Raw genomic sequence first — 26,409 nt, 5'->3', positions numbered from 1 at the left:
CATTGCGGTTTCGGGCAGGCCGTACCACTCACGTTTGATGCGGGAGGGGGAACCACCCGCACTCAAATGTCCCCTTTGCCGTAGAACGAGGAGAAAAATCCTGGCACGAAAAAACGGGCACAAACTCAACCCCTGAGGCGTTCTCTCCCGGGCCGCCGCGACTCCCGTAACATTTAGGAAACGACACAAAAGCCCTATCATTTACGAGCGCCCCCTTCTCCGGAAGGGCGTGGTTCCTTCCTGGTCCGCGGCTCCCACTCGCCGCCTCTGAGGGAAAGTGGGGGCCGCCATTTTGTCGGCGCGAGAGGGAACCCGGAGGCCTTGCTTTTCCCGAGCCTTTGTCGGCCGCCGCCCCTTGGAATCGCCGCCCTCGGGGCCAAGGCCCGCGGTAAGCACGGCGGGAGGGAGGGAGCGGGAAAGCGGCGGCTCCGCTCGGCCCGGGGGCTGGCTGGCTGGGAGGGAAGGAAGGAAGGGCAGGCGGGCGGGCCTAGCGCGCGGCGAAGGAGAAGGAGGGCGCGCGTCACGCTCCTGGGGTTCCGCGGAGGGAGCGGCGCTGACGTGGAGCTCGGGGCCTCCGTCCCGATTGGCCCGCGCTGCGTTCGCTCCGGACGCCCTGGGCCGCCGGGGATGGAGCCTCCCCATGCCAGGGCAGTGCACCCCGCCCGCCCTGAGCATAGGTGAGGGAGCGTCGGAAGCGGGGCTTTCCTGCCTGCCCCATAATGTCCCTCCATCGTGTTTGGACGTAGGGGAGCGTCCTGAGGCCGCGTCCCCCTTGCCAGGTACGGCCCGTTTGGGTAAAGGGGATTGGGCGTGCGACACTAAAGAAATTTAGTGTTGTCTGATGCGGCAATGATAGCTAATCTAGCTAGGTCTGTAAAAAGGACCAGAGAAATTCATGAATCGGCAGGGTGCCTTTCCAGATCCTCTGAATAGCAGGTGCTGAGAGCAAACACAAGGATCAGGCCTTCATATCGCCTTTTGGGTTTCGGGGGCCTGTATACGAAGGGCTGCATGGAGTAGTCAGAAAAGTAACTTACTTTAGTTAGAGAAGCAAAAAAGCAGCCCTTTTGTTTCAAGACCTTTGGTACCTCTGGTAAAGGGACTTTAAGGCACCTGGATAGAGAGTAGGTGCTACCATAATCTCATCCTGTGGTTTGTTTTACTGTGCTTCACACCTTTCCTTTAATCTTTTTATTTCATTAGTTACCCCACGGCAGATATGTCAGAGTACATCCGGGTTACTGAGGATGAGAACGAAGAGCCCATTGAGATCCCCTCAGAGGATGATGGGACTGTGTTGCTGTCTACGGTCACTGCTCAGTTTCCAGGGGCTTGTGGCTTGCGGTACAGAAACCCTGTGTCACAGTGTATGAGAGGAGTTCGATTAGTGGAAGGAATTCTGCATGCACCGGATAATGGCTGGGGAAATCTGGTTTACGTTGTTAACTATCCCAAAGGTGTGTGTTACGTATAATTTTCAATTCAGTAGATAATTATGATTTGATTCTTGACATAGAAGTCTGTTTGGGTGCAAGGATTCAGATGAACTCAAAAAAGTGATGCAAATATCAGGAGCATATGTGTTCTACTAAATACTAAACGATCCTGGCTTTGTTTCCCTTGGAGTAAGCTCCATTGAGCATAGTAGAGCTTGCTTTTGAATATACATTGCACAAAGCTTTAAAATTGAGCTGCCTCCTCTAATGCCTTTGCTTTGTTTTGTTCATTTTCGAAAGTGCTCTTGTGATAGGCCTGACTCTTTCTCTCATTAGACAATAAGCGTAAAATGGACGAAACAGATGCTTCATCAGCTGTGAAAGTGAAGCGAGCAGTGCAGAAAACCTCTGATCTCATCGTTTTGGGACTGCCATGGAAAACAACTGAACAAGATCTAAAGGAATATTTCAGCACATTTGGAGAGGTTCTCATGGTGCAGGTATTTGGCTTTCGTTTCTTTGAGAAGTCCCTGGGCTTTTCTAGTGGTTGATCACAGAAGCTTATTAAGCAGGGGCAGTACAAGCCCTGAGGACCTCACTTTGTAGTTGCAAAAATACATACTTCGCAAACTTTGCTCTTGCTGTCTATCACATGACAACTGCCCTTATGGCTTCTGCTTTGGCTTGTCCTGTTCAGGCTCCTCCTATGACTTGCAAATCCTTTGAACAGTTATATGTTATGCTTAAGAAATAAAATTACAGTCTAATCCCAGGTCTCTGAAGTAAAAAAAGGAAATCCCACTGGTTTGTTATTGCTTTCACTCTCAAAGAAGCATGCATGTATTGGTGTTGGCTTTAGTTTGACTCATTTGATTGTAGTTCAGAGTTTTTTACTCTGTTATTGGTGTCAGTTTAATCTTTTTATGCAATTCTGAAAGTTACTTGGTGACATCTTAAGCATTGCCTGTTTTATCTCATGCCATGCCTAATGTGTTTATCATGGCAGTGAAAGCTACCTGCAGACAAGATAGGGGTATTCTGCATTTTTGAAGGACTCCCTAAATTAAATATTTAAAAAAATTCAAAACCTAAAAATTGAAAAAGGGACTGGGTGCTATGAATATTAGTTTATAGGTGAGGCAGATAAATCTGGAGGCTGTTGATTTCAGTATATCAAATTTTAACTTTTTTTGGCAAGGTGGGCCAGTTTATGAAATTTGTACTGCCTTCATCTTTACAGAAAATAGTGAAATTAACTTACAGTTGCCAGTTTTACTTCTATTATGGTTTTAGCAGACTGATTTCTTCTTTTATTCCCAGGTTAAGAAGGACATCAAAACTGGTCATTCCAAGGGGTTTGGGTTTGTACGATTTACAGACTATGAAACACAGGTGAAAGTCATGTCTCAGCGACACATGATAGATGGAAGATGGTGTGACTGCAAACTTCCAAACTCTAAGGTACTTTAGGGGTCGTTTGTTAGAGGCTTTTGTTAATATGCAAGCCAAGTTGTTGCCTCAATTAATTGCCAGAGAATGAAAGACTCTACAATGTTGAACATGATATTGAGGATCCAAATTATGGGGCAGTCATGCCACATGAACAACTTAAGAAAGGGGGAGATTTAAAAGCAGATCGTGATGTACCATGTAGGTCTTGGTAGCTATGCTAAAAGAACATCTTTGATCCTGGCCACTTAATAGGCTCCATTGTAGATGTTTCTAGGAAAGACCTGAAATTCTAATTACCATGTTGGCTGAAATTCTAAGTATCTGGCCAGTATTTATAATGTAGTACTAAATTATCTAGAAATGTAGGTGAAACACTTTACAGCTGAGTGCAAATTCTGTTCTAAATATTGTTCCTACGCACGAAACATAGTCCCAGAAAAAGTCCTTCTATTCTTCAGTAAAATCTGTAACCCAGGTAGCCCACCAGCTGTTCTTTTTCTAATCTTATTTCATGCTATACATTTAAGCTTTAGTAGGCACCATTCCAGAGCCTGCAGTGACTTCCGTGTTTAGCTCTCACCCGCTCATTTGGCTAATCCATTTTTTCTCATGTGTTTGTGTGCTTGCATTTGATTATTACAGTATCTAAATAAGACAGTTTTTGTATTAATGGGAGTCTCTTGTTCTGCATTGGCACCAGCAAAGTCCAGATGAACCTTTGCGTAGCAGGAAGGTGTTTGTTGGACGTTGTACTGACGACATGACTGCAGATGAGCTTCGTCAGTTTTTTTCGCAATATGGAGAAGTGGTTGATGTCTTCATCCCCAAACCATTCAGAGCTTTTGCCTTTGTTACGTTTGCTGATGATCAGGTATCCATCTGGTTATTCCCTGGAGCACAAGACAAATAGTTACTAATATTTTTAAAGTTTCTGTTTTCCTTTGATTGTCGTAAAACATAATTGCAATTGGCCTGAGAGATACCAGACAATTCATAGACCTATTTATACCACTCCTTTCTGGTACATGAGCACTTGTACTTTAAGCCAGGTGTTGTTCCGGAAAAGCTACTCTCTGGAGTACCTCCATTTTGCTGATTACTCTCCTAGTACAGAAGATACATCTCTAGCGTGGCAGGCCTTATTTACAACAGGCTGCTGCCATAAAACAAAAACAAAAGGCCAGACTTGCTTGTTAGTACCAAAAAATTATTAGTTCAAAAAGTGCCTTCATATACTTGTGCTAATCATCTGTACAGGGGGTGGGCAGATTCTCAACTTTGCTTGCCTGGTTGCCTGAAAGTTGCCACAGGTAACCAGGTGAGCGGCTAGTGACAAATCTGTACAAGGCAGTAATTAAGAGAGCAGTAAATTGTATTAAACATTGGCTGGTAAGAATAACTGGGTGTTTTCTAGTCTGGAAGTCTTAAATGAAGCTTTTGTGAGCAAATGAGCTTCTATGTTCTGAAATGCAGTTAACTGCTGTTTATATAAACCAATGCAGTTAATATGAATGGCATTCTGTAGAGATATTTGAGAATGGAACTTCCTTTTGCAAGGAAGGAAGCAGTAATACTCAGGAAGTGCTACTGTTTGGTTAACATTAAGCCTTCTAGACCTGACGACTTGCTTCTATTTTTAAAGTTGCTTTCTGCTACTCTCTCTCAAGATACTCATCTTCTTGCCTTATTTCTTATAGGTTGCCCAATCCCTTTGTGGCGAGGACTTGATCATAAAAGGAATCAGCGTCCATATATCCAATGCTGAACCTAAGCATAATAGCAGTAGACAACTAGAAAGAGGTGGAAGATTTGGTGGTAATCCAGGAGGCTTTGGGAATCAGGGTGGATTTCCTAACAGGGGGGGAGGAGGGGGAGGGGGAGGACTGGGAAACAACCAGGGCAGTAACATGGGAGGTGGGATGAATTTTGGAGCCTTTAGCATCAACCCCGCCATGATGGCGGCAGCTCAGGCAGCACTGCAGAGCAGTTGGGGGATGATGGGCATGTTAGCTAGCCAGCAGAACCAGTCTGGGCCAACTGGGAACAACCAGCCGCCGGGCAACATGCAGCGGGAGCAGAACCAGGGCTTCAGCTCAGGGAGCAATTCCTACGGGGGCTCTAACTCTGGTGCAGCCATCGGGTGGGGTTCCTCCAATGCAGGCTCTAGCAGTGGCTTTAATGGAGGTTTTGGCTCAAGCATGGATTCCAAGTCATCTGGCTGGGGAATGTAGGCAATCCAATCCTGACTGTGGAGGGGAAATCAGGTTTTTTTTTCTAGAACGTCTGGTAAGTATATTATAAGATGCATATACTAAAAGAAAAAAATAATTCCAGATCAGTTTGTTTCAGCGTGTAGTATATTTGAACAGTATTTTTGACACGTTTTCTTTTGTAAGGGGGGGAGGGGGGGAAAGAAAAGCTTAAATGGAGATTTATAGGTTTTGTTACAATGAGTTGGGATGTTGAGTGCTTGAAAGTGGACCTGCTGGTTTGCCTGCTGGGTAAACGGACCCACTGCAATTGGACATGGATTCGTTTAAAAAAACAAAACGATTCCTCATTTCCTAGTCAGCTGAGATCTTTGCATGTTTCGAAAATGGAAGCCATTTTTTTTCCAGAAACTGCATCCTTTCCTTGTTAGTTTTTTTTCTTTTAAAATTTAATTTGATCCCCCGCCATAAGAATTTCTCTCTCTCTTTCTCTCCCTCCCCCTCCCCCCAAATGTCCTGTGTGGAGAATGCAATGTTGGTGTCGGCTTCTTTTCCTTTTAACACTGTCTCCCCTCCTCATACTAAAGTACGGTATGAAGACCTCATTTAATCCTTGCAGTTCATCTCATTTCAAATGTCTATGGAAGAAGCACTTCATTGAAAGCAGTGCAGTTAAAAAAAAAAAGTCTGCCTTAGGAAATACTTCCGTCTCCATGCTTTCTCATCCAAGACTCCCATCACACTGCACATGCTTCGTCTTAAGACGGTGGGTGTTCCATTTTTATCCACTACTCTTTTATTTCATGGAGTCGTATTCAACGCTGTGAACGCAAGGCTGTGAGATGGATCCGGAAGGCTTGTTTGAACTCTTGAAAACCTTGTGTGGTATTGGATTGGTGGTGCCGAGGCATGTGAGGGCTTGGTATGTGCGAGAAAAAGGAGGAGGCGCATGCAGAGAGAGACCTGGTGGTGCTTAATGGGATTAAAAAAAAAAAAATTCTTGACGCGATGTCCCTCGATCCTGTGGCTTTGGTGAGAGAGTGTGCGGAGAGCATTGGGAGCGGACGTACGAGTGTTTTTTCTTGCATTCAAAGGACATCCCGATCTGGAAGAACTTAAATGGGGGGGCTTTTTACCTAGTTAACCAATTATTTGAATGTGTTAAGTGAAATGAATATCTGTATTTTTTTCCCCCCTCCGTTGTCAACTCTGCTGTGAATGCTGTATGGTGTGTGTTCTTTTCTGTTAATGATTCTGTAAGTGTGGTAATGTGAACTGAAGATGGACTTTTGGTGGAACACCCAGCTTGGGGTGCGTTTTGTGGAAAGGTTTTTTGTTTTTGTTTTTTGGTAGCAAAGCTCAGTCCCAAGCTCGGAGGTTCCCTTGGGTGGAAGTTTTCTCTGCCTGTAAGATATCTATATGAATGCTGTTTGCTGCAGTTCTGTGTTTGGATGCTTTTTATAAGATTTGTCAATGTAGGAAATTCTTAAATAAAACTGATTTAAGTAATATGTGTGTGTGTTTGACAGCCCCCCCCCCCCGAGTGCAAAGAGTTCATAGCCATCAATTTAATTTGAGCTAGCTGTAAAATGTATTTGCTTCTTATGTTTTATTTTTCACTGATGTAATTGAGACCGGTAATTCTAATGCAGTTCTGACTTAGTAGCATTTAGTAATATATCTGAAATCCTACTTTACCAAACGAGACAACCCTTCCCTGGTGAGTGATTTCTCTCCCCTTAGTGAGTGCTCGTAGGCATGAGCTAAAATCGCATTTAAGCATAAATGTTATTACTCATGTCCACTGCATTTTACTTAGATGGCTGAGCTGGTGGTACAGTGTTAATTTCCCTTGTAGTGAGTATGGAGAACAGCTTGCCCTTCTATTGGCACCCTCCAGAATGCCAGTTAGCAAAGCACTAGTGATTCAGCTTGAAGAAAGAAAGATTTGTCAAAAGGAAGACATCCGTCAAGGTTATGGACGTGGCCCTAAAGATTGGTTGAAAAAGTTAGCAGTGTTTTGTTGATCCCTTTATTATATCTGATACAAATCTAAAGCCCTCTGAAATTGATGGTGTCCTGATTCATTGCAGATCTTCCAAGTGTGCTTGGAAGGTTAATTTAACCTCCCTCTTTTTCCTTTGGATCTTAAGCTTAAAGCCTGAAACTCTTCTTAAAGAAATATTAGTACATGTAGACTCTTAAATTCTCATGGGGTGCTTTGACTAGCTTTGCTGTTTAATGCTAAAGCCCATGCCCAGTACTTGTTTCTCACTGTAAAACAATCTATGATTCTTCTGAGAAGAAATATTCTTTCATAAGATGCTTAATTTTTTTTCCTGCACCTAAATCAGATCTATTGCCAAACTCTGTACCGTCTGAATTTTGCATTTTAGCATTTGCACTAATGCCAGCTACTGCTGCTGAATAACACTTAAAATGGTATTCTTGGACCTCCAAAGGCTAAACTCTGTCATCTCGGGAAGGATCTTGAGGGTAAGTTTATTCATCACTAGCATGGTTTCAGTAACTTGTTTCAGCTTGTCTTTTGAGTCTAGGGCCAACTGATATTTTTAATGCTGCTAGAGCATGAAGGGTTCTGATATCCCCTCCCTCAAATCCCTGCGTGTATTAGAAATGTTTTCAAACATTATTCATAGTTTTCTTTTTTTAGTGTTTAAAGTGAGTTAATAAAAGTGTTCTTGCAACTTTAGTGTCTGGAGTCTTGTTTTGCCTTGGCATTCAGTAGACTTGTGTTTGTTGCACTAATGCAATTTAAAGTGGGAAAATCAGGAACACAGTCAGTTTAACACTGCGAGAAAGATTATCTTGCTAATGAGCTTCATTTAGTAATAAACAGTGTAGTAATTTAACAGAGGCCCTGAGTGATCCAGTGAGTTGTGTCTTTCGGTTACCTGCTGAGCATCTCTTAATTACTGAGTCTGTGCTGTTCAAATAGATATAATGTTGGCAGTTTTCCTCTTGCAGGCTAAATTTGTGTGGGTGTGATGGAGGCTTGGAGCACTTCGGTCTCAGCAGTTGCAAATGTAATGTTGCAGCTGATTGAACAGCACCGCTGGGGGGTCTTGTCCTATTACTCTGAGCTGCATAAATGTGTTCTTTGGCTGACAGTAGAAGAAGAAGAGTTGGCTCTTATATGCCGCTTTTCCCTACCCAAAGGAGGTTCAAAGCGGCTTACAGTCGCCTCCCCTTTCCCCACAACAGACACACTGTGGGGTGGGTGAGGCTGAGAGAGCCCTGATATCACTGCCCGGTCAGAACAGTTTTATCAGTGCCGTGGCGAGCCCAAGGGCACCCAGCTGGCTGCATGTGGGGGAGCGCAGAATCGAACCTGGCATGCCAGATTAGAAGTCTGCACTCCTAACCACTACACAAAACTGGCTCTCAAAGTACTTCCTGCTTTTTAAATTCTTAGTATTCTAAACTCACAGTAGGGTCTATGGCTACTGCAGTGATGGCAACCGAGCAAGTTTTAGTAGACTTAAGTTAAAGACCTTGCTTCTTAAATTGGCTGTAGAAGAACATTAACCTACATATAAGTCCAAAGCAGGTTTCCCCAACACTGTTACCATGGCACCCGCCAAGTGTTGTTTTTTTTTTTTTAATGAATGAGACCAAACGGGACTCCTGCCCAGTAGGGCTTCAGATGAACCATTGGTGATCTGATTGGCTTTACAAATTAAAATAAATGCAGTGCTTCTCCTCACTCTTTCCCAGTGTATTTTTAAAAAGTATTATTGTCCGCTGCACTTGGGCTTCTCTCTCACTCTCCCTCCCTCCCTTTTCTCCTAGTGCAGGGGTGACCAAACTGGACTACCATGCTGCAGGGGCTCATGGTAATTGTAGTACGTGGACATCTGGAAAGTCACGGTTTGGCCACTCCTGGTCTTGAGGGGATCCCTTTCATTCTTGGAGCAATTCTGTCTCTTTGGGAGAAGCCACAAGTGAATTTAGGGAATAGATTTAGCACTCCCATGAATCGCCTGATCTAGGATGGTAGTTTGCTGAGAGAATTAGAGCACTTTGCATACAATTTTGCTTTAGTGCTCCATGATTTTTTTTTAAAGGTAACAGGTGGATGCATGAAGCAGAATTGTGCCTAACTTGATTCTTGGTTTTAGTAAAAGGTTTCTGTCCTGCCACCCGTATCACTTGAAGGAGCTTGGTGTAGTGGTTTTTACAGCCCAGTCCTTTGTGCTTTCACTGGTGCACGCAAGCAGAGTAGTGTAAGGATGCAGTGGTTGAACAGGCTGCACTGCTTGAGGCTTCCAGTGCTGGATTCACGGAGTCGTGTGCATCTGCCTTATACGGAGTCACACCGTTACGCTGTCAAGGTTAGGATTGTTTTTTCTGTGTACTGAAGGTGCTATCCTAAACAGATTTGTACTCTTGTAAGTCTGTTAACTTCCTTGAGCTTAGGATGGTATGCCTGCTTTAAGGAGCAATGCTACAATTGCAGAGCTTTCTGTATTTAAATATCAAAAAAGGAAGGTTTTGAATTCTCTTTATTGAAATGGAGCATCCTACAAATCACAGTCAAGAATTATGTACAATTATATTTTCAATCCATGAGATGTAGTTGGCCACTTTAGTGTACACTCCATACAGGTGTGCCTCACCACACTGGAGGCCCCAGGAAACGATGCCACCTACAAACCACCTCCCAGTTTGAAAATCAAAAAAAGCTAATGCCCCGCCACTATCTCCACTACAAGAATCTCTTCCCCCTTGGTCGTAGCCAGCACAAAACATGTTTCCTGTCAGTACAAGTGGCTTTCCTGCCATACTCAGGTTTGCATACGCTGCTCTGCACTTCTCTGGGTCCACAACATCTAGTTCTGTGTACAGCAGGAAAAGGGAAGGCCTCTCCTTCTCTGTTTTTCCCCAGCCAGCTACTAACCCAGTATCACTCATGTTCAGGTTGAATCTGCTTTCTTTTCCTGGCAAGCAAATGGGAGTGACATTTGCATTAATGGGAACTTTGTACTTCAGTTTAATCAAAGCAATATCGTGGTTGAAGTTGAAACCGTCATTCTTGTACCCTTCGTGAACAAAAACAGATTCTGCCTGAGCTGGCTGGTGATTCGTGGCCCGTTTGTTCACCAGGCCCATTTTCAGGCTCAAGGAGGATGCATCTGCTGGATCAGTGATGACATGTGCTGCTGTTAAAATCCAGTTGTCGTACAAAAGGGCACCGCCCCCTGTTATTCCTTGTGTGTCAGTTATCAGGACTTGCCAAGGGAACTGTCCATGTCTTGCCCTCTTTCCGCCATATATGCGTCTCAGAGGCTTCATGTGTTGGATGCCACAGACTGAAGAAATAATTGTAATAGTTAAAAGCCTAACACTACATTTCTAAACCAAAATCACAGACATTGTCATTCCTGATCCATAATCTTGCATATCAGGTTGAAGGGCCCCTATTCTGACCTGTCTGGGATGGTATCAGCTGGTATGAAGTATCAACTAGGAATATTCAAGTATATCACTCCCCATCCACATTTAAGGACATGTAAAGAGAATAATAGACTTGTAATGGGCCATACAAGTTATCAGGCCCAACTTCATGCTCAGTGCTATCCTAAAGAGGGATGTGCACTTCTTATATTGTATGAGCATGTATAACATGGAGGTATGTCAACATTTAAGAATATCAGTGGCTACTAGCAGTGCAATCCAAAACACAGTTCTAAGTCCATTAGGAAAAAATCAAGTCCAATAGCATCTAGTAAGCCAACAAAATGTTATGGTGTATAAACCTTTGTGTGTCAAAGCTCACTTAGAAGGGTGTAACTATTTAGGATTTCACTGTAGGTTTATCACTGGTTATTAGATAAATTCATGAAATGGTAGGTTCATCAGGCAAGGTCTGTCTCATGGATTTGTGATCCCCCTTTTAAAGCAGCCTGTTGGCCATCATTGCGTCTTGTGGAGCTAAAGTCCATAAATTGACAAACTTGTATGACGTTATTTTGTTTAGCTGTCCTGAATCTACTGCCCTGAGTTCTAGTATTGTTTTCTGCATTGTGATGGTGGAAGGACAGAGTGGTTCATACTTCCATTCTCTCTAATCCTATGAAAAAGTCTCATAGAAGATGGTACCGAGGATGACACTGGGGTATTTCAAATCTTGCATTTATCATTAGTCAAGATTGCAGCATTATGCCTGTTAAAGAAAAAATTGTAAGTCCAAAGCAGTTGGGCTTGCCTGGCTTATTTGTTTTGTAGCTGTCCTGTATCTTACCTGGTTCACAAACAGGTGGTGCTTGCTCTCCATTGGAATCTCTCCAGTAGCCATCATGGGCACACCTGTAGTGACCTGCGTAAAAACGAGTAAGTACTATTATAGAGTAGAAAATTGTAGAGTCTAGCTGGTTCCTACAAATCAGTGAGATCCACCACCACCTTGTAGATACCTTCTTGCCATTTGTGGCCTTAGTGTGCAATTTGTGTGGACACCATCTCACTCCTGCCTCTAAGGACTCCTAATACAATTTTTGTTCTTGAACCATGTCTATGGGCTCATTGCTTCTCATTCCTTCCAAACAGTTAATACTAACCACTTTAGTTATGCTACTTTCTCTCCAAGGAGCTCAGAGTAGAATGCCATTTTCATCCTCCTCAAAGTATCTTAGAGAATGAAGTTAATGGCTGAGTATGGATTTGAATTGGGGTCTGTGGCCCAAATCCGGTATTGTCATTAACAGTATGCTGACTAGTTATTTTGTGAACAGTGGGGTGGTAGGGCTTGCACCCTAATTAAAGCCTGTTTTAGTCCATTGTACATTTAGAAAGCATCACTTAAAACCACAGGGATGAAACTAAATGTTAGGAGACCCTGTTCCTTACTAGATCCTGTATGTATTGATTTAAAAGCAAGTACCACGTTGATCTCTCAAAACGTCTTGCACATTAAGTGTGCATTATTTGTGAAAGAATCGTCTTACCAGCATTTCCTTTTCTTAGAGCATAGAAGGAACCCTCACATCTATATTCAATCTTGGCTTGGTAGAAGTTCTCATTGACTCGTGTGACATATACAACTGTACCATTGGCTGCATCTTCTGGTGGCCCACAGTCAACAACTGGAAAACAGCAATAGTTACAAAAAATATCCTGGAAGAGAAAGTGAGAAATCTGGAAGATGGACATTGGTCATCGTGTATACTCATACATTCACTCTTTGCTGTATTTGCCAGGCCCGCATGCCTGTACTGTATGTGGGCTTTCATCGGCAAATGAGGGACAGTATTCAGAGGTGGACATCCCTGTGTCTTGCAAGGGGATGTGTGCAGACTGAATGTTCTCTGCTGAAATACCAGAGCAGGCTGTGCATGAGTTGAGCCAGCCCTGTTCAGCCAGGGAAAACCTGAGCGGGCATGCCTTGTTTTCAGAATTATAATCCAGCCATTCTTCCCTGTAACGTTTCTCTTAAGTAGTTCTACTGGCAGATGAATGCTGATGATATGAGCAACACGGTGCCAAGCTTCTGTTGTGACCTAAAACAGGTTCTCTTGCTAGCACGGCAGCTGAGTTGTGACTAGTGTCCCGGTAGTTCTTGGCGGCATCAGAAGCAGGATATTAGGACTGCATACATAAAGCTGCCCATCTCGCGTTTGGGAACTCTGCCTGGCCATCCATGTTCTAAGAGCCTTGCTGGATCATACCAGGGGTCAGTCTTCCTTGTCATTTATCCTTTCTTGAACTTCTGACTGCCATAAAGGCATTGAAAGTGGCAGCTTCTTAGCAGTGTTGTGTCCAGGGATCCTGTTGGCCTGTGCTGCTGCTGCGAATGTTCCCATTAAAGCCAGTTTCAAACATGCATTTTTGCTTCCCACACTAACCACTTTTTCTAAAACGAAAGAGCTTTGCTGCGTCAAACAATATGGATACCCGCAAGAAATGATTAAACCGGTAATCCAACTTGCAAATGCAAGCATTCCCCCTCTCCGCCAAAGAGCCACTAGCATTGACATACTGGTACACTGAGCCATTGGCTTGTTCCAGGATCCGTCCTTCTGGCATGTTGCTGTGAAGGATTCAACAATCCGTTCATTCTGCGGTGGGGTAGAGAAGAACAACACACAGCCATTATTATTTTTCCCTTTTGAAAGCAAATCATGGGGCTGACAGCCCGAATGGATATATCCCAGCCATGAAAAGTGGTCAGTACCATCTGCAAATGTGTATAAGGCAAGAGTTGCTGGAGCTGAGGCGGGCTGGGAATCCAACCGCCACACCAGTGAGTAGCCATTGCCATTTACTTTCAGTGAGAAGAGCCACACGACTACCATATGCTTCGCGCACCACCCTGCCACACCACACGCAGTCCTGTAAGATTTAGCTATCAAAGTAATAATTGTGGCGTTGAATTACCAGAGTAACTTTGAGTATGTTGGGCTCTCTCTCCACTACTGTTGCTGATCAGCCCATGATCCCTGAGTCCCCTGGAGGAGGGAAAGGAGGGAAGAGCTTCCTTGGCTGCCTTCATTCTTGCCCCTTGGCATAAGGCACAAGAGTTCTGGTGAGACATTGGGTGCCAGGATGACAGCAAGCTGATTGCAGGGGAGGGGAGGGATAGAATCACGGGATGGAGGAGTAGAGTTGCCAGATCCAAGTTGGGGAATTCTGAGAGATTTGGGAAAGGAGCTTTCTACAAGGAGTTTGGGCAGTGCACAAGGTTCTGCGGTTTCCATTGTATCCTCACGACACCCCTTTGAGTTTGGTTAGAGAAAGTGATTGGCCAAAGGTTGGTTCTGTTGGTTCTGAGAGTAGGTTCTTTTATGGGAATAGTAAGGCAGATGAAGTCATATTAAGAAAGTTGGATGAGTGTAAACAGGACTATTAGTACTTCCTTACATCGAATGCTTTGATAGCAGGGACAGAAGACTCAGGGTAGACCGGAGAGGACAATCCCCCCTACACACACACACACACACAGAGAGATGCACACCTTGGGAGGATCCGGAGAATTTGCATCTTTAGGGGTTTGGGGAGGTAAAAAGCCTTTTCACATTGAGAGTAAATTTAATTCCTAATATATCTAAGAGAGTCTGGCCATGATCTTTCTCCCAGTCCTTCCACTTAAGTCTGAAACTCTGCCTGTCGGGAAGCTTAATACATGCTGAGTTGGGGTGAGAGTTGTTTTGGGAAGTGCCCAGAAGGACTGCTTTGGCATGGGCTTAGTAATTCATAATTTACAAATATATATAAGGGGAAAGATGGCAATGAGAAAAACCTACTTCCAAGAGTGCATAGCCAATGTTGCAGGAGAGGCTGAAGGAATCTTTCATGATATATTTTGCTTGCACTGGATGGATCTGTCCATGGGGAGGCGCTTGAGGGACGGGGCACGGCAAAGCTGCAGAAAGAGGAACATTTGTTTGAGAATGTGGACTTAGAGCTCTGCATGAACACCAAAATCCACTGGCTGTCTTTTGGCTGTGTCTTGCTAATCATAGAATTATGATACTTCTTCAGCTTAAACGTGGCAGGCTGCTGGCAGAACGCGTGCCCCTCTTATTAATTACAAGCAGGTGGTTTTAATTGTCACGGCTTGCCATAGACTCTAGTCATCCTGGAAACTCTTGTTTGGAGAGGGTGTAAGAATGCTCTTAGTAACAAAAACAACCAGAACAGGAAAAATTGTGGAAAAATTCAGAAAGGATAAATAAACGAACCACAGAGAAACCTCAAATACAAAAAAATATGCAAATTGAAAAAGTATACAATTTTAATAACAAATTACAAACTCTGCAAAACTATACTCAAATACAATATACTTTGTGAATTATCAGAGGAACATGATATGTGAAGAAATCAGAAAATTACACAACATTTCATGATATGATATTTCAAAAAGTCACAAGAATGCAAGATTACATAATGTCTCCTAACAACCAATCACAATCTATGCATGTAACTCCCAACAGGACCCAGGAGCTCAGCCTGTTTCACACCAGCTTCTGCAGGAGGATATACAGAGGAGCAAAGAGATGAATAAGGCTTTTATTTTAATATAGAGTTGTTTGTAATTATAGAGAAGAGCAATCAAAGGCTTCACTGGCTGTCTATGCTGCAAACAGGTACTTGGAATAAGTTTCTATCCAACCTAGAACAAAGGGAATCCTTCACAGGCTAGCAATAAAGACAACAAACATTGTGTGTCTCTAGCCACAAAGATTCTGAAGAAATCGAGGTTTCTTTGAAGAATGCTCTTAGAGCATCATTTGCCGAGACTTCTTCAGTTTCCTTTTACTTCTTTTCCAACCTGGACACCAATAATTCCCTGCAGAGGTGCCTATGTGGATCTTGTACGCTGGAATACATCCTACTGTTTCATATAAGGCTCAATAGGTTGTAGAACTACTGCCCCCCCCTTAAAGCCATATTTCATGAACAGTCTTTAGGATAAAGAAGGAGCAACTAGAATCCTGTGAAGGTAACAAGGAAGTAAAGGAGCAAATCTTATGCGGATCTGTGAAGCGCTATTTAAACATAACCTACCCTGGCTGATGGGGAGGGGAGCTCCGGACACCTCAGACTCCTCTGGAGCTTGTGAACTTCTATACTGCCCCTCCCAGTATTTACCTGCTTGGGGCGGCTTGCATCATTTAAACATTTTGATTCAAAAGCAACCTCACCTGCAGTCTGAAGGGGGACAGTCCACCCCACCATTTTATGATTCTGTCAACTCATTTTGCACGTGGGAAAGGGAAGCACTGGGCTCCACCATCACTCCCACACGTCCAAAGTGACCCACCTGTAGTTGTGTATTTGATTTTCCATCCAGCATGAGATCCAGACAAGTCAGTGGTGAACTGGATATCCACAATATGGCTGCGGGTTTCGATTTTGGGAGGGAGAGTATCCCCACAGAATGGACCGTATTCTTCTGTTGGTGTTTTGAACTGGAGAAAAGGAAGGAAAAGATCATCCCCTTGCTGTGCCCCTGCCTGCAATAAGAATAATCCGTGACTATTTGTTTTAGATCCTTTATGTCCTGCCAGGCACCTAAACTGGCTTGCTAAATTATAAAATCAGTTCAAAATAAAAGAACAACTTTTTAAAAAACAACTTTTTAAAAACAACTTTTTTGCCGTGCTGGTGGAAGGGACTGGAGGAGGGGGAAGAGACCCTCCTACTGCTCCATGGTATAAAGTGGTAATTGCCACTTCATACTCAGGGTTATAGAAAAACGATTGGCAGGAAAAATAAAAAATATTTTGTAGCTAGAAACCAGCAAAGCAGTTTCCCCTTTGGTATCTGAGTGTTCATCAATCGTTGCTTAAATGTTTCTTCCAACCTTAAGAAGACTTCTCTCTCTTTCTTCTCCCCAGACCTTTGCTTAACAGTGGCTGCTTCTTTGTTGGAAAAACAGACTGGGGGTGACTTGCCAAATACCAAGCGTTTCCATTTGTGGTGGAGTTGTAGAAATCCAGGCCCTTGTTGGGTTCAAGCTAACAGCTATACACTTGACACTGGGCGGTGTATTCCAGCAGTTTCCTCCTTGGGGCACTAGGCTGGGCCATGCCAGATGCAAAAGGAGGATCCATATCAAAAGGTGAATAGTTCAAGGATTTTTACCGCTGTAGTGGTGTGTTGTTAGATTATTTATGTCTCAAGTGACCCTCAAAGCTGATATGCATATATATGGAATCTTCTGTTGAAATACTTCTTTGTCTTCCTTCAAAACCCCTCTCCTGTTTCGTCTGAGTTGGAAACTCCCAAATCACTGAAACCTGGTAGCAATTGGGAGGTGGAGTGGGGGGGGGGGGGGTAGAAATTGAAGTGCTTCTTTAAAAACTAAACTACAAATGCTAATATGGCAAGTTGTAAGTCAAACAGTGAATCCCAAAACCAGTTAAGTGAAGGATTTACTTAGGGGAAGATAACTGGTTTAAGAAATTGTAATCGGTGATTCAGAGCAACTAATGATTGGGAAATCAAATCAAAGAATGTATCATCCTAAATGGGATCCTTAAGAGAGCAGGTGGAAGGGATTTGACTGTCTTTGGTTGGCGCCATTGGCCAGACCTGAATGATCTGTCAAGTGACTCCGGCTGGTGTGATCCCTTCTTCCCTTCCAAATATATTTTGTGTTCTGCAGGCTGACCTTTAAGGAGCCTCATTTCCCATTCTTCTGTTCCATTGTCACAACAATATTATGAAGTTGGTTAGGCTAAAGAGGAGCGAGGGACCCACTGATCTTCCAGCAGAGTCATTCCAAGGGTGCAAGGTGCTCTTCATACGTTGCGTTGTGATCTTCACAGTAGCACTATAAGGTGTGCCAGTGCAAACTGGGGATGGGATGAGGATTGAGGGTGAGTGCCCAGCCGGTAGCCATCTAGTTTGTAGTACAGACAGTTTTTGAATCAGGGATCACTTGGTTTTGCCCCGATTTGTAACCCCAGTCCTAGTCTGGAGTGGACCACTTGAACCCCTCTACCAGACTAGTGTAAGATTATAACAAACACAAGCGTATTATTCTGTGTTTGTCTGTATGCGTGTAAAATGGAGGCCTTCCGTGAAGGAGAACAAAAATTTTTTTTTTAAACTATCTTCAATAATCCTTTGCATGTTGGCGAACAGCAGCAGCTGTGCGTTTTGTTGGCTGTGTGGGGGATGTCTTGACTGCTACTGGTCAGGATTGGTCCTGTTCAAAGCGTAAACACATTAGCAAGACAGACCTGGAACATGAGTCCAACTGACCTTGAGGATGTCATAGGGGCAGGGCACTTCCGGGTGGGTTTCAATGTCAAAGTTTTCCACAAATTCCAGAATGACCATGAAGCCCTCTTCCACTTGAATATTATAACTGCAGAGGGAGAGTTTGGGATATGGGTTGGGGTAATTTGGGCTGGAGATTTCTCCGGATCTTGCGGTCAGTACCTTTTTTTGACAGTCAGCTGAAAGGGAGAAAGCACAAGTCATCTTCATGAATACAAATGTGCTTGTTTTTGCTTCCTTGAAATACTTTTCAAAATTTATTTATTTACTAGATTTATATGCCGCCTTCTCTTTTGATTCAGGGCGGTTTACATAAAGTTTATGATGTGGTATGTGGTGAAGTACAATGAACATTCAATATGAAACTTATTTACCACTGAACTTGTATCAAACAAATTTGAAGAAGTGTTCATGCACTTGGAGGCTTATACCCAGAATTAAATTTTGTTGGTCTGAAAGGTGCCACTGGACGCCAACTTTGTTTTCAAGATCACATCAACCTATAGGATATATGAATGTTTACGCAGTCCAAAATTCTCATTATTTTTTAAACCTAAAAGGTCGCTACCCAGGGAGGGGGAGATCAGTTCAACATAAGAGAACTTACATTGCCCTGCTTCTTCCTGCTCCCACATGGGGGAGCATTTGGCCTGGTGCACTTCGCCCCAGATTTGTGCTCCCGCACGGGTTCCCCATGTGGAAATGGTCCCAGGCACTCAGGTGTTGAATCCAAGCCCTCCAGATGCTATTCTGAAGGTAGTCTAGCCCTTCTTGGGGGCCAGCCACAGCCAATCCCTGCTTCAAACTTTGCTGCAAATCCTGCTTTTTTTTTTGCTGTTTTATCACATACTTTGCAGACAGCCTTGAGCTAAATGAAAGCCTTCCTTTAATGTGTTCAGGCCATGGCAGAGTTTGGAGCATAGCCCTCTGTTTCCTCCCTGCATGAGCCATTCCTCAGCTGCTCTCTCATTTACCAGACACGTAGGAGTGGAAATCGTTGTAACGTGGCACGATCCAGCTGTAACTCCTGCTGGTTTGTTGGCGCTGTAGCTTCTCCTGCTGGCAGCAACAGGCGGGATCAGTTGGTTCCTGAGCGCCTGGAGGATCTTTGCTTGCTGACACTGCTTGGTTCTGACTGGGGCCGAGAGTTGCTCACTGCCAGCGGGAGATCGCAGCAGCAAGCTTCTTCCTAAACTAATTTATGGGGGGAAGATAAAAACCCCTGGAATCCACGCTTGGAATACCCTTTTGCCTTCACGGATTATTCAAAATCTGAAAAGCACTTCGCTTTCAAGGCTCCCCTCTGGTTTGCCTCGTCCCCTGTTCTTTTCGTTTGCTCTCCCATCTAAACTCGGGAAGAGGTTTCTTTTCTTTGAGGCCTCCTCTTCCATCCCACCCTCCTTGCATCTAAGCAGCTAGTCCTGGTGGTTCCACCTAATGTACTACAGTGTCCTGTGGTGCCATTTAAAAGTACAGGGTGGGTTCTGCTCAGTTTCTCTAACAGTGGTCTGTGTTGGATATATGATCGGTGTTATATCCCTTTATGGTGGGCCGTGAATACAAGAAAAGCCTGCTCAATCAGATCTGTGGTCCATCTAGTCCAGCATCCTGGTATTCAGAGGTCTCCTGCCTTTTTGGATGGAGACTCCCTTCGTTCTCCAGGGCTAGTAGTCATTGATTGAACTCTGCTCCATGAATCTTGTCTTTTGACAACATTTATGCTCATGGCCACCACTGTCTGCACTAGCAGGGAATTCTTCAGTTTCATTATTTGTCGATTAAAGAAGTCTTGCCTTTTGTCTATCCTGAACTTCAGGTCATTGAGTGGTCCCCCCCCCCACCTCCCCAAGCTGTCTGTGAGCTGCTTGTTTTTACTCAGTGCTCGGCACAATTGATGTGCTAGTTGGGGTGGGACGGGAAGGGCGGTAAAACTGACCTGTGGCTATTAAGAACAAATGTTCCAGTTGCGATCATGACAACGGAACATTTTAGGACAGGTTCTTCCTTGCCATTTAATATCTCGCCGTATGAGACCATGGGGAGCTGCTGTTATCAAGGTCTGTATTTTTATTTCACACATCTGCGAGCAACAGAAATCTATTTTAAAAACAGATTTTTCAAAGGATGGCTTGCAGAAGTGGAACGGGGTGATTTTTCATGCAGCCCTTGGACATAAAAGCCAGCTGGGCCTTCAGGGCTACCAAGAGGGCATTCAATTACACCCAGGTCTATATTTTTATTTGAGGTACGGTGTGCTACCCGCTGGAGACTTGAACCCGGAGAAACAAGCTCCCTCTCAACTTGTGAACTCGCGATGGCAGGATCAGTAGTTCTGAGGTGAAGGATGAGCTGTGAATTGTGCTGCTGAGGAACTGCACGGTGCTAAGCTGAAGCTGCCTTGTAGTGAATCGGAGCATTTGGCCCTCAAGGTCAGTTTTGTCCACTTAGATTGGCAGCTGCTCTCCAGGGTCTTGGCTGAGGTCTTTCCTGGACCTCCTACTTGGTCCTTTTCAACTGGAGATGGCGGGGATTGAACCTGAGACCTTCTGCGCGCCAAGCTGAGGCTTTACCAATAAGCCATGGTGGAGGTGGGAAAGTTCAGAATGCATGTTCTGTATGTCATCAATGGCTGCCACCTGCACTTGGAGCTGCCATGGAGAATTTAAAGCTAGAATATCAAGTGATAGGCATTCTGGGCAGCGCTTAGTATTTTTGGATGGGTCTGTCACCATTTCTAAGGTTTTGCAAGTTTAGCTTTGTGCATTGGCATGTCACAATCTTGACATGTTTTAACATGCAGGCATTGTGGTCTTACAGTGGGGCTACCAAGTCCCCCAGGTCCCACCTGCAGGCTGGTCTTACAGGTCCTGACTTGAGAGCAAATATGTTGGAAATTGAGGCACCCACCATAAACCTCATCAGTTCCCACCTTAGGAGCTCAGAGGTGTGCAGGCAACTCTGTTCCAGTCTAATCCAATTCTGAAGGATGTTGATCCCACTTACAATGCAATTCTTATCTTGATTCTATGACTGTACCCTCTGCCATCTCTTCCAAAGCCTTACAAAACAACCTGTGCTCTTTACTGATGCGCTTTCCTCTTGGTGCTGCAATGTCAAAATGCTGCAGGCTCCATAGAGCTTGAGGAAGGAAGGAACAGAAAAAGTGCCATTTTTATTAACTGCAGGAAGCCGACTAGAAGGCAGGGGGGGAATGCAAGCTAGCCACTTGTATGCAGCAGGATGCTATGGGCGGCTCAGCAGGGAATGTTGGCGCTTCTATCTCCGTCTAAGAAACGATTACATTTATTTCACGCTGGAAAATAAAGGAGGGAGAAGAGAGGGACAGAAAAAAGGGCTAATGAATATCTGCCTTCTAGAGTGAGTGCCTAACAAACATATCAATGACTCAGTCTCAACTAATTTAAGACTCATTCCTTTTCCCCCAAAGCACTCTTGTTGCCCATTTGTACATAACTGCTGTCAAGTCACAACCAACTTCTGACCACCCCAGCCAATGGCTTTCAAGGTTTGCCATTGCAGAGTCTTTCTTGGTACCAACCCTGCTTAGCTTCGGAGATCTGACAACACAAGACTACAACGTCACCTTCCCAGCCCAGAGACAACATCAACCAAAATGTTTTCAAACCTATCACGGTGGCCAAAAGATTGGTTGAGGAGGGGAGGGAATGAAACTCAAGGAATTCCGTATGGTTGGAATGGCATGTCTCAGGTGGCGCAGGTGTCAGCCGCGTTGCTATGGAGTTGTACTTGAAAGTCACTGCCGGTCACCACTCTGCTCAACACTTATCAGAAACCATATTGCCATTTTGCATTGGACAGACTCACCTGTGCAGGTCCTCTTGTTTTTGTGCAGCACGTAGCCGATGTGACAACTGCAATAAAAACCGCCCAGGTAATTGTGGCAATAATGGTCACAAAGGGGCTCACTGTTGATCAGTTGTTGACACTCGTCAATATCTGAGAGGATGGAAGGAGAGCAAGTTAAATCTGTCTGGGCCAAAGTGAGATGTCAGGGGCAGGATTTATAGAAAGGTGTGGTTGCAGACCCAGCACCAAGACTGATACTGGGGCATGCAAAGGACCTGGTGCATTTTCCAGACTGCCTTAAAATTCCATTTTCATCCTCCAGTGTTAGCTTTCCCCCCTTGTGTCCAGACGGCTCCATAAACAGCCCAGTTCTTGTCCATTCCCCTCCCCTTAGTCTTCTGAAAACTTATTTCTCCCCCACTTTTTATTTTCACTGCCCATGAACGTGCATGAAAGCCTCTTCCTCAGAATCTGAGCAATCAAGCCGTGAGGATTCAAGTTATTGTTGTTATATGTATTATTTTTCTGTCCTGTGTTTTAAAGATTCACAAGATGCTTCATGAGCTAAAAATACCCATCTGCTTAATAAAACCCAAATAAAAATCAATCTCCTTAAAATAATCTAATAAAAGAGAGAAATCAAAACTAAAGCGTACATCGGCATGCTACCCCACACAGAATCTCTGGAATTCATCCACTGCAAAAGAACCACAGGCAATAGGCTCTAGACTGAGTGCAGGGGAGGGTCAGCATACCTCCTTTCACCCCTCACCTTCAGCAGCGTAGAAGGCCTCAAAGCCCGTGAAGCCCTTCTCATTGGAGTAGTCCGATCGGAAGGTCACTGCGAGGTTGTTGTCCACTGAGTGGAAAGTCTTGTCCCCAGGGGCTTCCTCCGTGTCGGTGCTCTCCTGCCCACAGAGAGTAGCCAAGACCTTCCCTCCTGACTGCATCTGTAATGCGGGTTGTGCGTGAGGGGCATGTCTGTAGGCCTATCTATTTGGAACAGTTCTATGCGGCCTCTTCAGAGTCCTGCTCAAGGCAGCTTACGGTTAAAAACCACAGTATTAAAACACAAGTATTAAAACATAAGCAGCATAAATTGAAAACACTCCATAAAACAGAAGCCAGACCTATAAAAGGCAAATAAGATAAATCCCCATAAGCCTGGGTTAAAAGATGTTTTTCCGCTTGATGCCTAAAAGAAAGCAAAGTAGGCACCAGGTAAGCCTCAGGGGGGAGGGCATTGCAAAGCAGGGCTGCCAACTTCCAGGTGGTGACTGGAGATTTCCTAGTTATTCAACTGGTCTCCAGGCAACAGATCATTTCACTTGGAGAAAATGGCTGCTTTGGAAGGTGGGCTTTATGCTATTATGCCACCAACAGTCTTCGATGTACTTGGGGACCTGGCTAGAGCTGTTAGCCAGCTAGTGGGGGATGGAGAAGTACTGGGAATGTGATGGGAACAACCAGGAAGTTAATGTGACAGCCCTGCGTCACCTAGAAGTGATATAGCACATTGTGGACAATGCTCTGGTTTGTGGGCAAAATCTCTGGTAGAATTAGCTTCTTACCGTAGAGCTTTGCCCCAAAACCAGAGTGTCACCCTCATGTCACCGACTTCCTGGTATGACACAGGAACATTGCCTTTACTTCCTGGTTGTTCCCTCTCTGCACCTGGTAAGAGCCTTAAAATGGGGGAGGGGGAGATTCCAAGCTGGGGGATCCCCTGGCTCCAACAATGAATTAGCAACTATAGAACTGACATGAAAACCACGTGAAACACCCCACTTGTCCCACAACAACTGTATCTACCTTCACATAGTCATAGTCACACTGGTAAGACAGCTCGAGGTTGAAGTGGGTGAAGTAGATGCGGATGGTGTAGCCCAGGGGCACGGTGATGTTCCACGTCCTCTCCTTGCTGTTAGGATATATGTTTGGAAAGTCAGGAGATGCAATCCTCCCGTACATTCTCTGTAGTGGGACAACATCACTGACCACCACGTGGCAAAAGGCAACCAAGAAGAAACAAATCCTGTGGGAAGGGGGAATGAAGAGGTTAATAGTTCATGCTGGGCCAGGCCTGCTTGCATTTTTTAAATTTATCCCACCTTTCCTCCTCAAGGCAACTCACAAATGAAGAAAAGCTTTCTTTTTGTATCCCGCATTTTACTACCTAAAGGAGTCTTAAAGTGGTTTACAATCGCCTGCCCTTGTTCTCCCCATGACTGGACACCCTATGAGGTAGGTGGGGCTGAGAGCTCTGAGAGAATTGTGGCTAGCCCAAGGTGGCCCAGCTGGCTGCATGGGGGGGGGGAGTGGGGAATCAGGCTGGTTTTCCAGATTAGGGGCTGCCGCTTTTAACCACAACTCCATGCTGACTCCAATAGCCAGTTAGGGAAATAGAAATTGGGCCCAGTTTCACATAGGAAGAGAAAATTCTTCAGGATTTCCACCCAAACACTCAGATTTTGAAGTGACTCAAGAGAGGCATTCCTCCCCTTGAAGGATCTAAGAAATGTTGCAGGATTAAGGATAAAACGTTTCAGTGACCTTTCTCAGAGGTATTCCTCATATCCTTCAGGCAGGCAAAGAAGACATTCAGCCCCTGTTTTTTGTCCTCAATATAGTAAAAGAAATACTGCCTGTGAACATGGAGCTATCACTGGATTGGCTGGAACCCCAAAATCTCCAGAGTTGGCTGCTCAGTGGGACAATCTGTATATTGGTCCTCTGAAGCCCAGTCCAAACAAAGCCCTTCTGCCAGAGTATATTTTAGGAGCAATCCTATACATAGTGATGACATTTCACAGCTAAGGGAAATGTCAGCAGATTTCCTGGGGGGTGGACATAGTGGATGGAACTCACCTTATCATCGTAAAAGTCCCAGGAAAAGAACGCCAAGATGTCTGTAGATGCAGCCTGCTTTCCCAGCTCTGTTTGCTCCGTTGGGGGAAGGCTGTCCTTCCTCTCGGCTCAGCGGTGTTTGTCTGTATTTTGAACTCCAATCTTTATCTTGTCCCTTCCCCTCAGTCTGACAGTTCCACAAGAGGTCGATTGATCGGCACCGCAAACGAGTGTGTGAGTATGTTTCAGTCCGTTTGCCCTCTTTTTGCGCATGAAAAATAGCAGCAGAGGCAGCTTAAGATCGTGTGTTGTGAATTCTCAGCTCTTGAGCCAGTTGGTCCTGTGCTTGTGAAGGGTAGAAAGCAAAGGCAGGAAGGGAACTTGGGGCAGGAAGTGCATAATTACTTGGGGGGGGGGGAACCTTGGAGCAACATTAGCTCCCTTTCATCAGCTTGGTCTTCCCCACTCTTGTGCAATGTGTGTAAATAGATTGAGAAGCTTGGCAGCAACCACTACAAACAAAAGCTGATCCAGACTCTGGTGGAATTCATACACAGCACCAGCAATTGTGAGCAGATAATACCCACTTAAAAGTGCATTTTCTGCTATAAAGTCCAGGAATTTGGTGCTTTTCCATCTGCCTTTGAATTTTCTCCAGCTGCACACAGTATTCCACCTGAGGCACCACCATAGATGTGTATGATGGCAGTCGAGGAAGACTGGGCCAGAAGAAAGGCAGGGTTTATTTGGTTCCTGCCTGCAGTTTTTGAACAAGAAACGGCTAATCACTGCCAAACCTCAGAACTGCATAAGGTTTTTGCTATATGCAGGTCACTTTGTCTTTTCTTCAAACCACGGAGAAGCCTTGCAGGTAAGAGTAGCTTGAGAAGAAACTGCAAGTCCCAACTTCAAGAAATCTCACACCAACCCTCAACCTTACCAAGACTATTTTGTCTAGCTTCTTAACTGCAGCCTTCTGTACATACCATGGCTCCCCTCACCCTCATGCTCAGAAGGCTTGAGGGATAGGAATTCCAGCTTGCCTTGGTGGAGACTCTCTTCTTTTCGCGATCCGAAAATGAATTGTGCCCACAGATCCTGTAATTACCCAGCCATCTTATCACGTCAACCCTTGTTATCCAAGGTGTCTGTTCCCTGAGGCTGCCAACGCTGCCTGCCACCCACGAATCTGCAGCAGCTCACAATTCTGAGAATCAATTTATTATTTTTCAATAGGTGGAAACATTTTGAGAAGAGGTTGCAAATGAAAAATAAGAAAACTCCACTTCAGGCAGGCAGCTGGGCGGCAAAGAGAAACAGAACGTGAAGACCGAGGACAAATCCACAACGCATCAGCCCTAAGCGAGAGGTATTGTGAGGAGGACCAAACAGGCTGCCTGATAGTAGGGTGTTTGTAGGACTGGAGGGCTGGGTTTGGGTGGGCGATGTTGCTCCTTCCTCTGGCCTGCGACCCCAAATGGTTCTTGGATGGGAATCCACTAAGGGAGGCCCAGGTTGCTGTGCAGAGGCAGACAAGGGCAAACAGCCTCGGAGCATCGCTTGCCTTGCCACTGGACAGGACTTTACACACAAGCAAGATGGCCACCGACTAGGGTTGCCAGATCTGGGTTGGGAAACACCTGGAGATTTTGGGGGGTAGATTTGGGATGGGGAGTGAACTCCATGGAATATAATGCTACGGAGTACACCCTTCAAAGGAACTGATTTCTGTTGCCTGGAGATGAGTTAAAAAACCAGGGGATCCCCAGGTCCCACCCGGGACCAGCATCCCAACCACAGACATAGATGGCTTCAGAAGGAGATTAGACAGATTCATGAAGGAGAGCTCTGTCAGTGACTATCAGCCATGGTCACTAAAGGGAGCC

At 44.7% G+C, this 26,409-nt stretch overlaps 2 protein-coding genes and 1 long non-coding RNA gene across 8 annotated transcripts in view; 2 read left to right on the top strand and 1 right to left on the bottom strand.

Moving 5' to 3' along the window:
- The first annotated feature begins 242 nt into the window (after nt 1-242).
- On the top strand, nt 243-7,806 carry TARDBP (TAR DNA binding protein). Of its 3 annotated transcripts, none has more exons than XM_077311531.1 (7): nt 245-388; nt 1,204-1,457; nt 1,773-1,936; nt 2,757-2,897; nt 3,589-3,759; nt 4,586-4,703; nt 5,686-7,806. In XM_077311531.1, the coding sequence occupies exons 2-7, from the start codon at nt 1,220-1,222 to the stop codon at nt 5,706-5,708; spliced, it is 855 nt and encodes a 284-aa protein (XP_077167646.1). In that variant the 5' UTR covers nt 245-388; nt 1,204-1,219; the 3' UTR covers nt 5,709-7,806. The 3 variants fall into 3 exon arrangements, with proteins under 3 accessions (XP_077167644.1, XP_077167646.1, XP_077167645.1); XM_077311530.1 differs by having other exon boundaries at nt 5,625-7,806; XM_077311529.1 differs by having other exon boundaries at nt 243-388; nt 4,586-7,806.
- Nucleotides 7,807-9,607: 1,801 nt separating this feature from the next.
- MASP2 (MBL associated serine protease 2) lies at nt 9,608-24,703 on the bottom strand. 3 transcript variants are annotated; one of them, XM_077311525.1, is made up of 11 exons: nt 24,545-24,703; nt 23,489-23,711; nt 22,449-22,626; nt 21,695-21,826; nt 17,831-18,027; nt 15,882-16,029; nt 14,362-14,480; nt 13,098-13,176; nt 12,067-12,204; nt 11,364-11,438; nt 9,608-10,431 (listed from the first exon to the last, which is right to left on the bottom strand). In XM_077311525.1, the coding sequence occupies exons 1-11, from the start codon at nt 24,550-24,552 to the stop codon at nt 9,656-9,658; spliced, it is 2,073 nt and encodes a 690-aa protein (XP_077167640.1). In that variant the 5' UTR covers nt 24,553-24,703; the 3' UTR covers nt 9,608-9,655. The 3 variants fall into 3 exon arrangements, with proteins under 3 accessions (XP_077167640.1, XP_077167641.1, XP_077167642.1); XM_077311526.1 differs by lacking the exons at nt 9,608-10,431; nt 11,364-11,438; nt 12,067-12,204; nt 13,098-13,176; nt 14,362-14,480 and adding an exon at nt 14,958-15,084; XM_077311527.1 differs by lacking the exons at nt 9,608-10,431; nt 11,364-11,438; nt 12,067-12,204; ... (2 more) ...; nt 15,882-16,029; nt 17,831-18,027 and adding an exon at nt 21,001-21,161.
- Nucleotides 15,044-26,409, top strand: part of LOC143824345 (uncharacterized) — a 37,742-nt gene continuing 26,376 nt past the window's right edge. The window contains exons 1-4 of one of the 2 annotated variants that reach the window (XR_013226753.1): nt 15,044-15,204; nt 16,459-16,682; nt 20,094-24,757; nt 25,760-25,892. This is a non-coding gene — a long non-coding RNA (uncharacterized LOC143824345). The remainder of the gene's footprint in view (nt 15,205-16,458; nt 16,683-20,093; nt 24,758-25,759; nt 25,893-26,409) is intronic. The other variant, XR_013226754.1, reaches the window with a different exon arrangement.

Source organism: Paroedura picta, chromosome 15 (assembly GCF_049243985.1).
Source record: "Paroedura picta isolate Pp20150507F chromosome 15, Ppicta_v3.0, whole genome shotgun sequence".
Lineage (NCBI taxonomy): Eukaryota > Metazoa > Chordata > Lepidosauria > Squamata > Gekkonidae > Paroedura > Paroedura picta.
Note: the sequence above shows the minus strand (reverse complement) of the source record. Positions and strands in the feature narration are given on the sequence as shown.

Bases quoted from the DNA above. Each gene is read 5' to 3' on its own strand.
- MASP2 (XM_077311525.1), bottom strand. The intron at 12,205-13,097 runs GTATGTCAATGC...GCTGTTTTCCAG, and splicing joins GCCAATGGCTCAGTGTACCA to TTGTTGACTGTGGGCCACCA. The intron at 11,439-12,066 runs GTAAGACGATTC...GTTTTTACGCAG, and splicing joins TCTAAGAAAAGGAAATGCTG to GTCACTACAGGTGTGCCCAT.
- TARDBP (XM_077311529.1), top strand. From the start codon at position 1,220: ATGTCAGAGTACATCCGGGTTACTGAGGATGAGAACGAAGAGCCCATT. The intron at 1,937-2,756 runs GTATTTGGCTTT...TTTTATTCCCAG, and splicing joins GAGAGGTTCTCATGGTGCAG to GTTAAGAAGGACATCAAAAC. The intron at 3,760-4,585 runs GTATCCATCTGG...TATTTCTTATAG, and splicing joins TTACGTTTGCTGATGATCAG to GTTGCCCAATCCCTTTGTGG.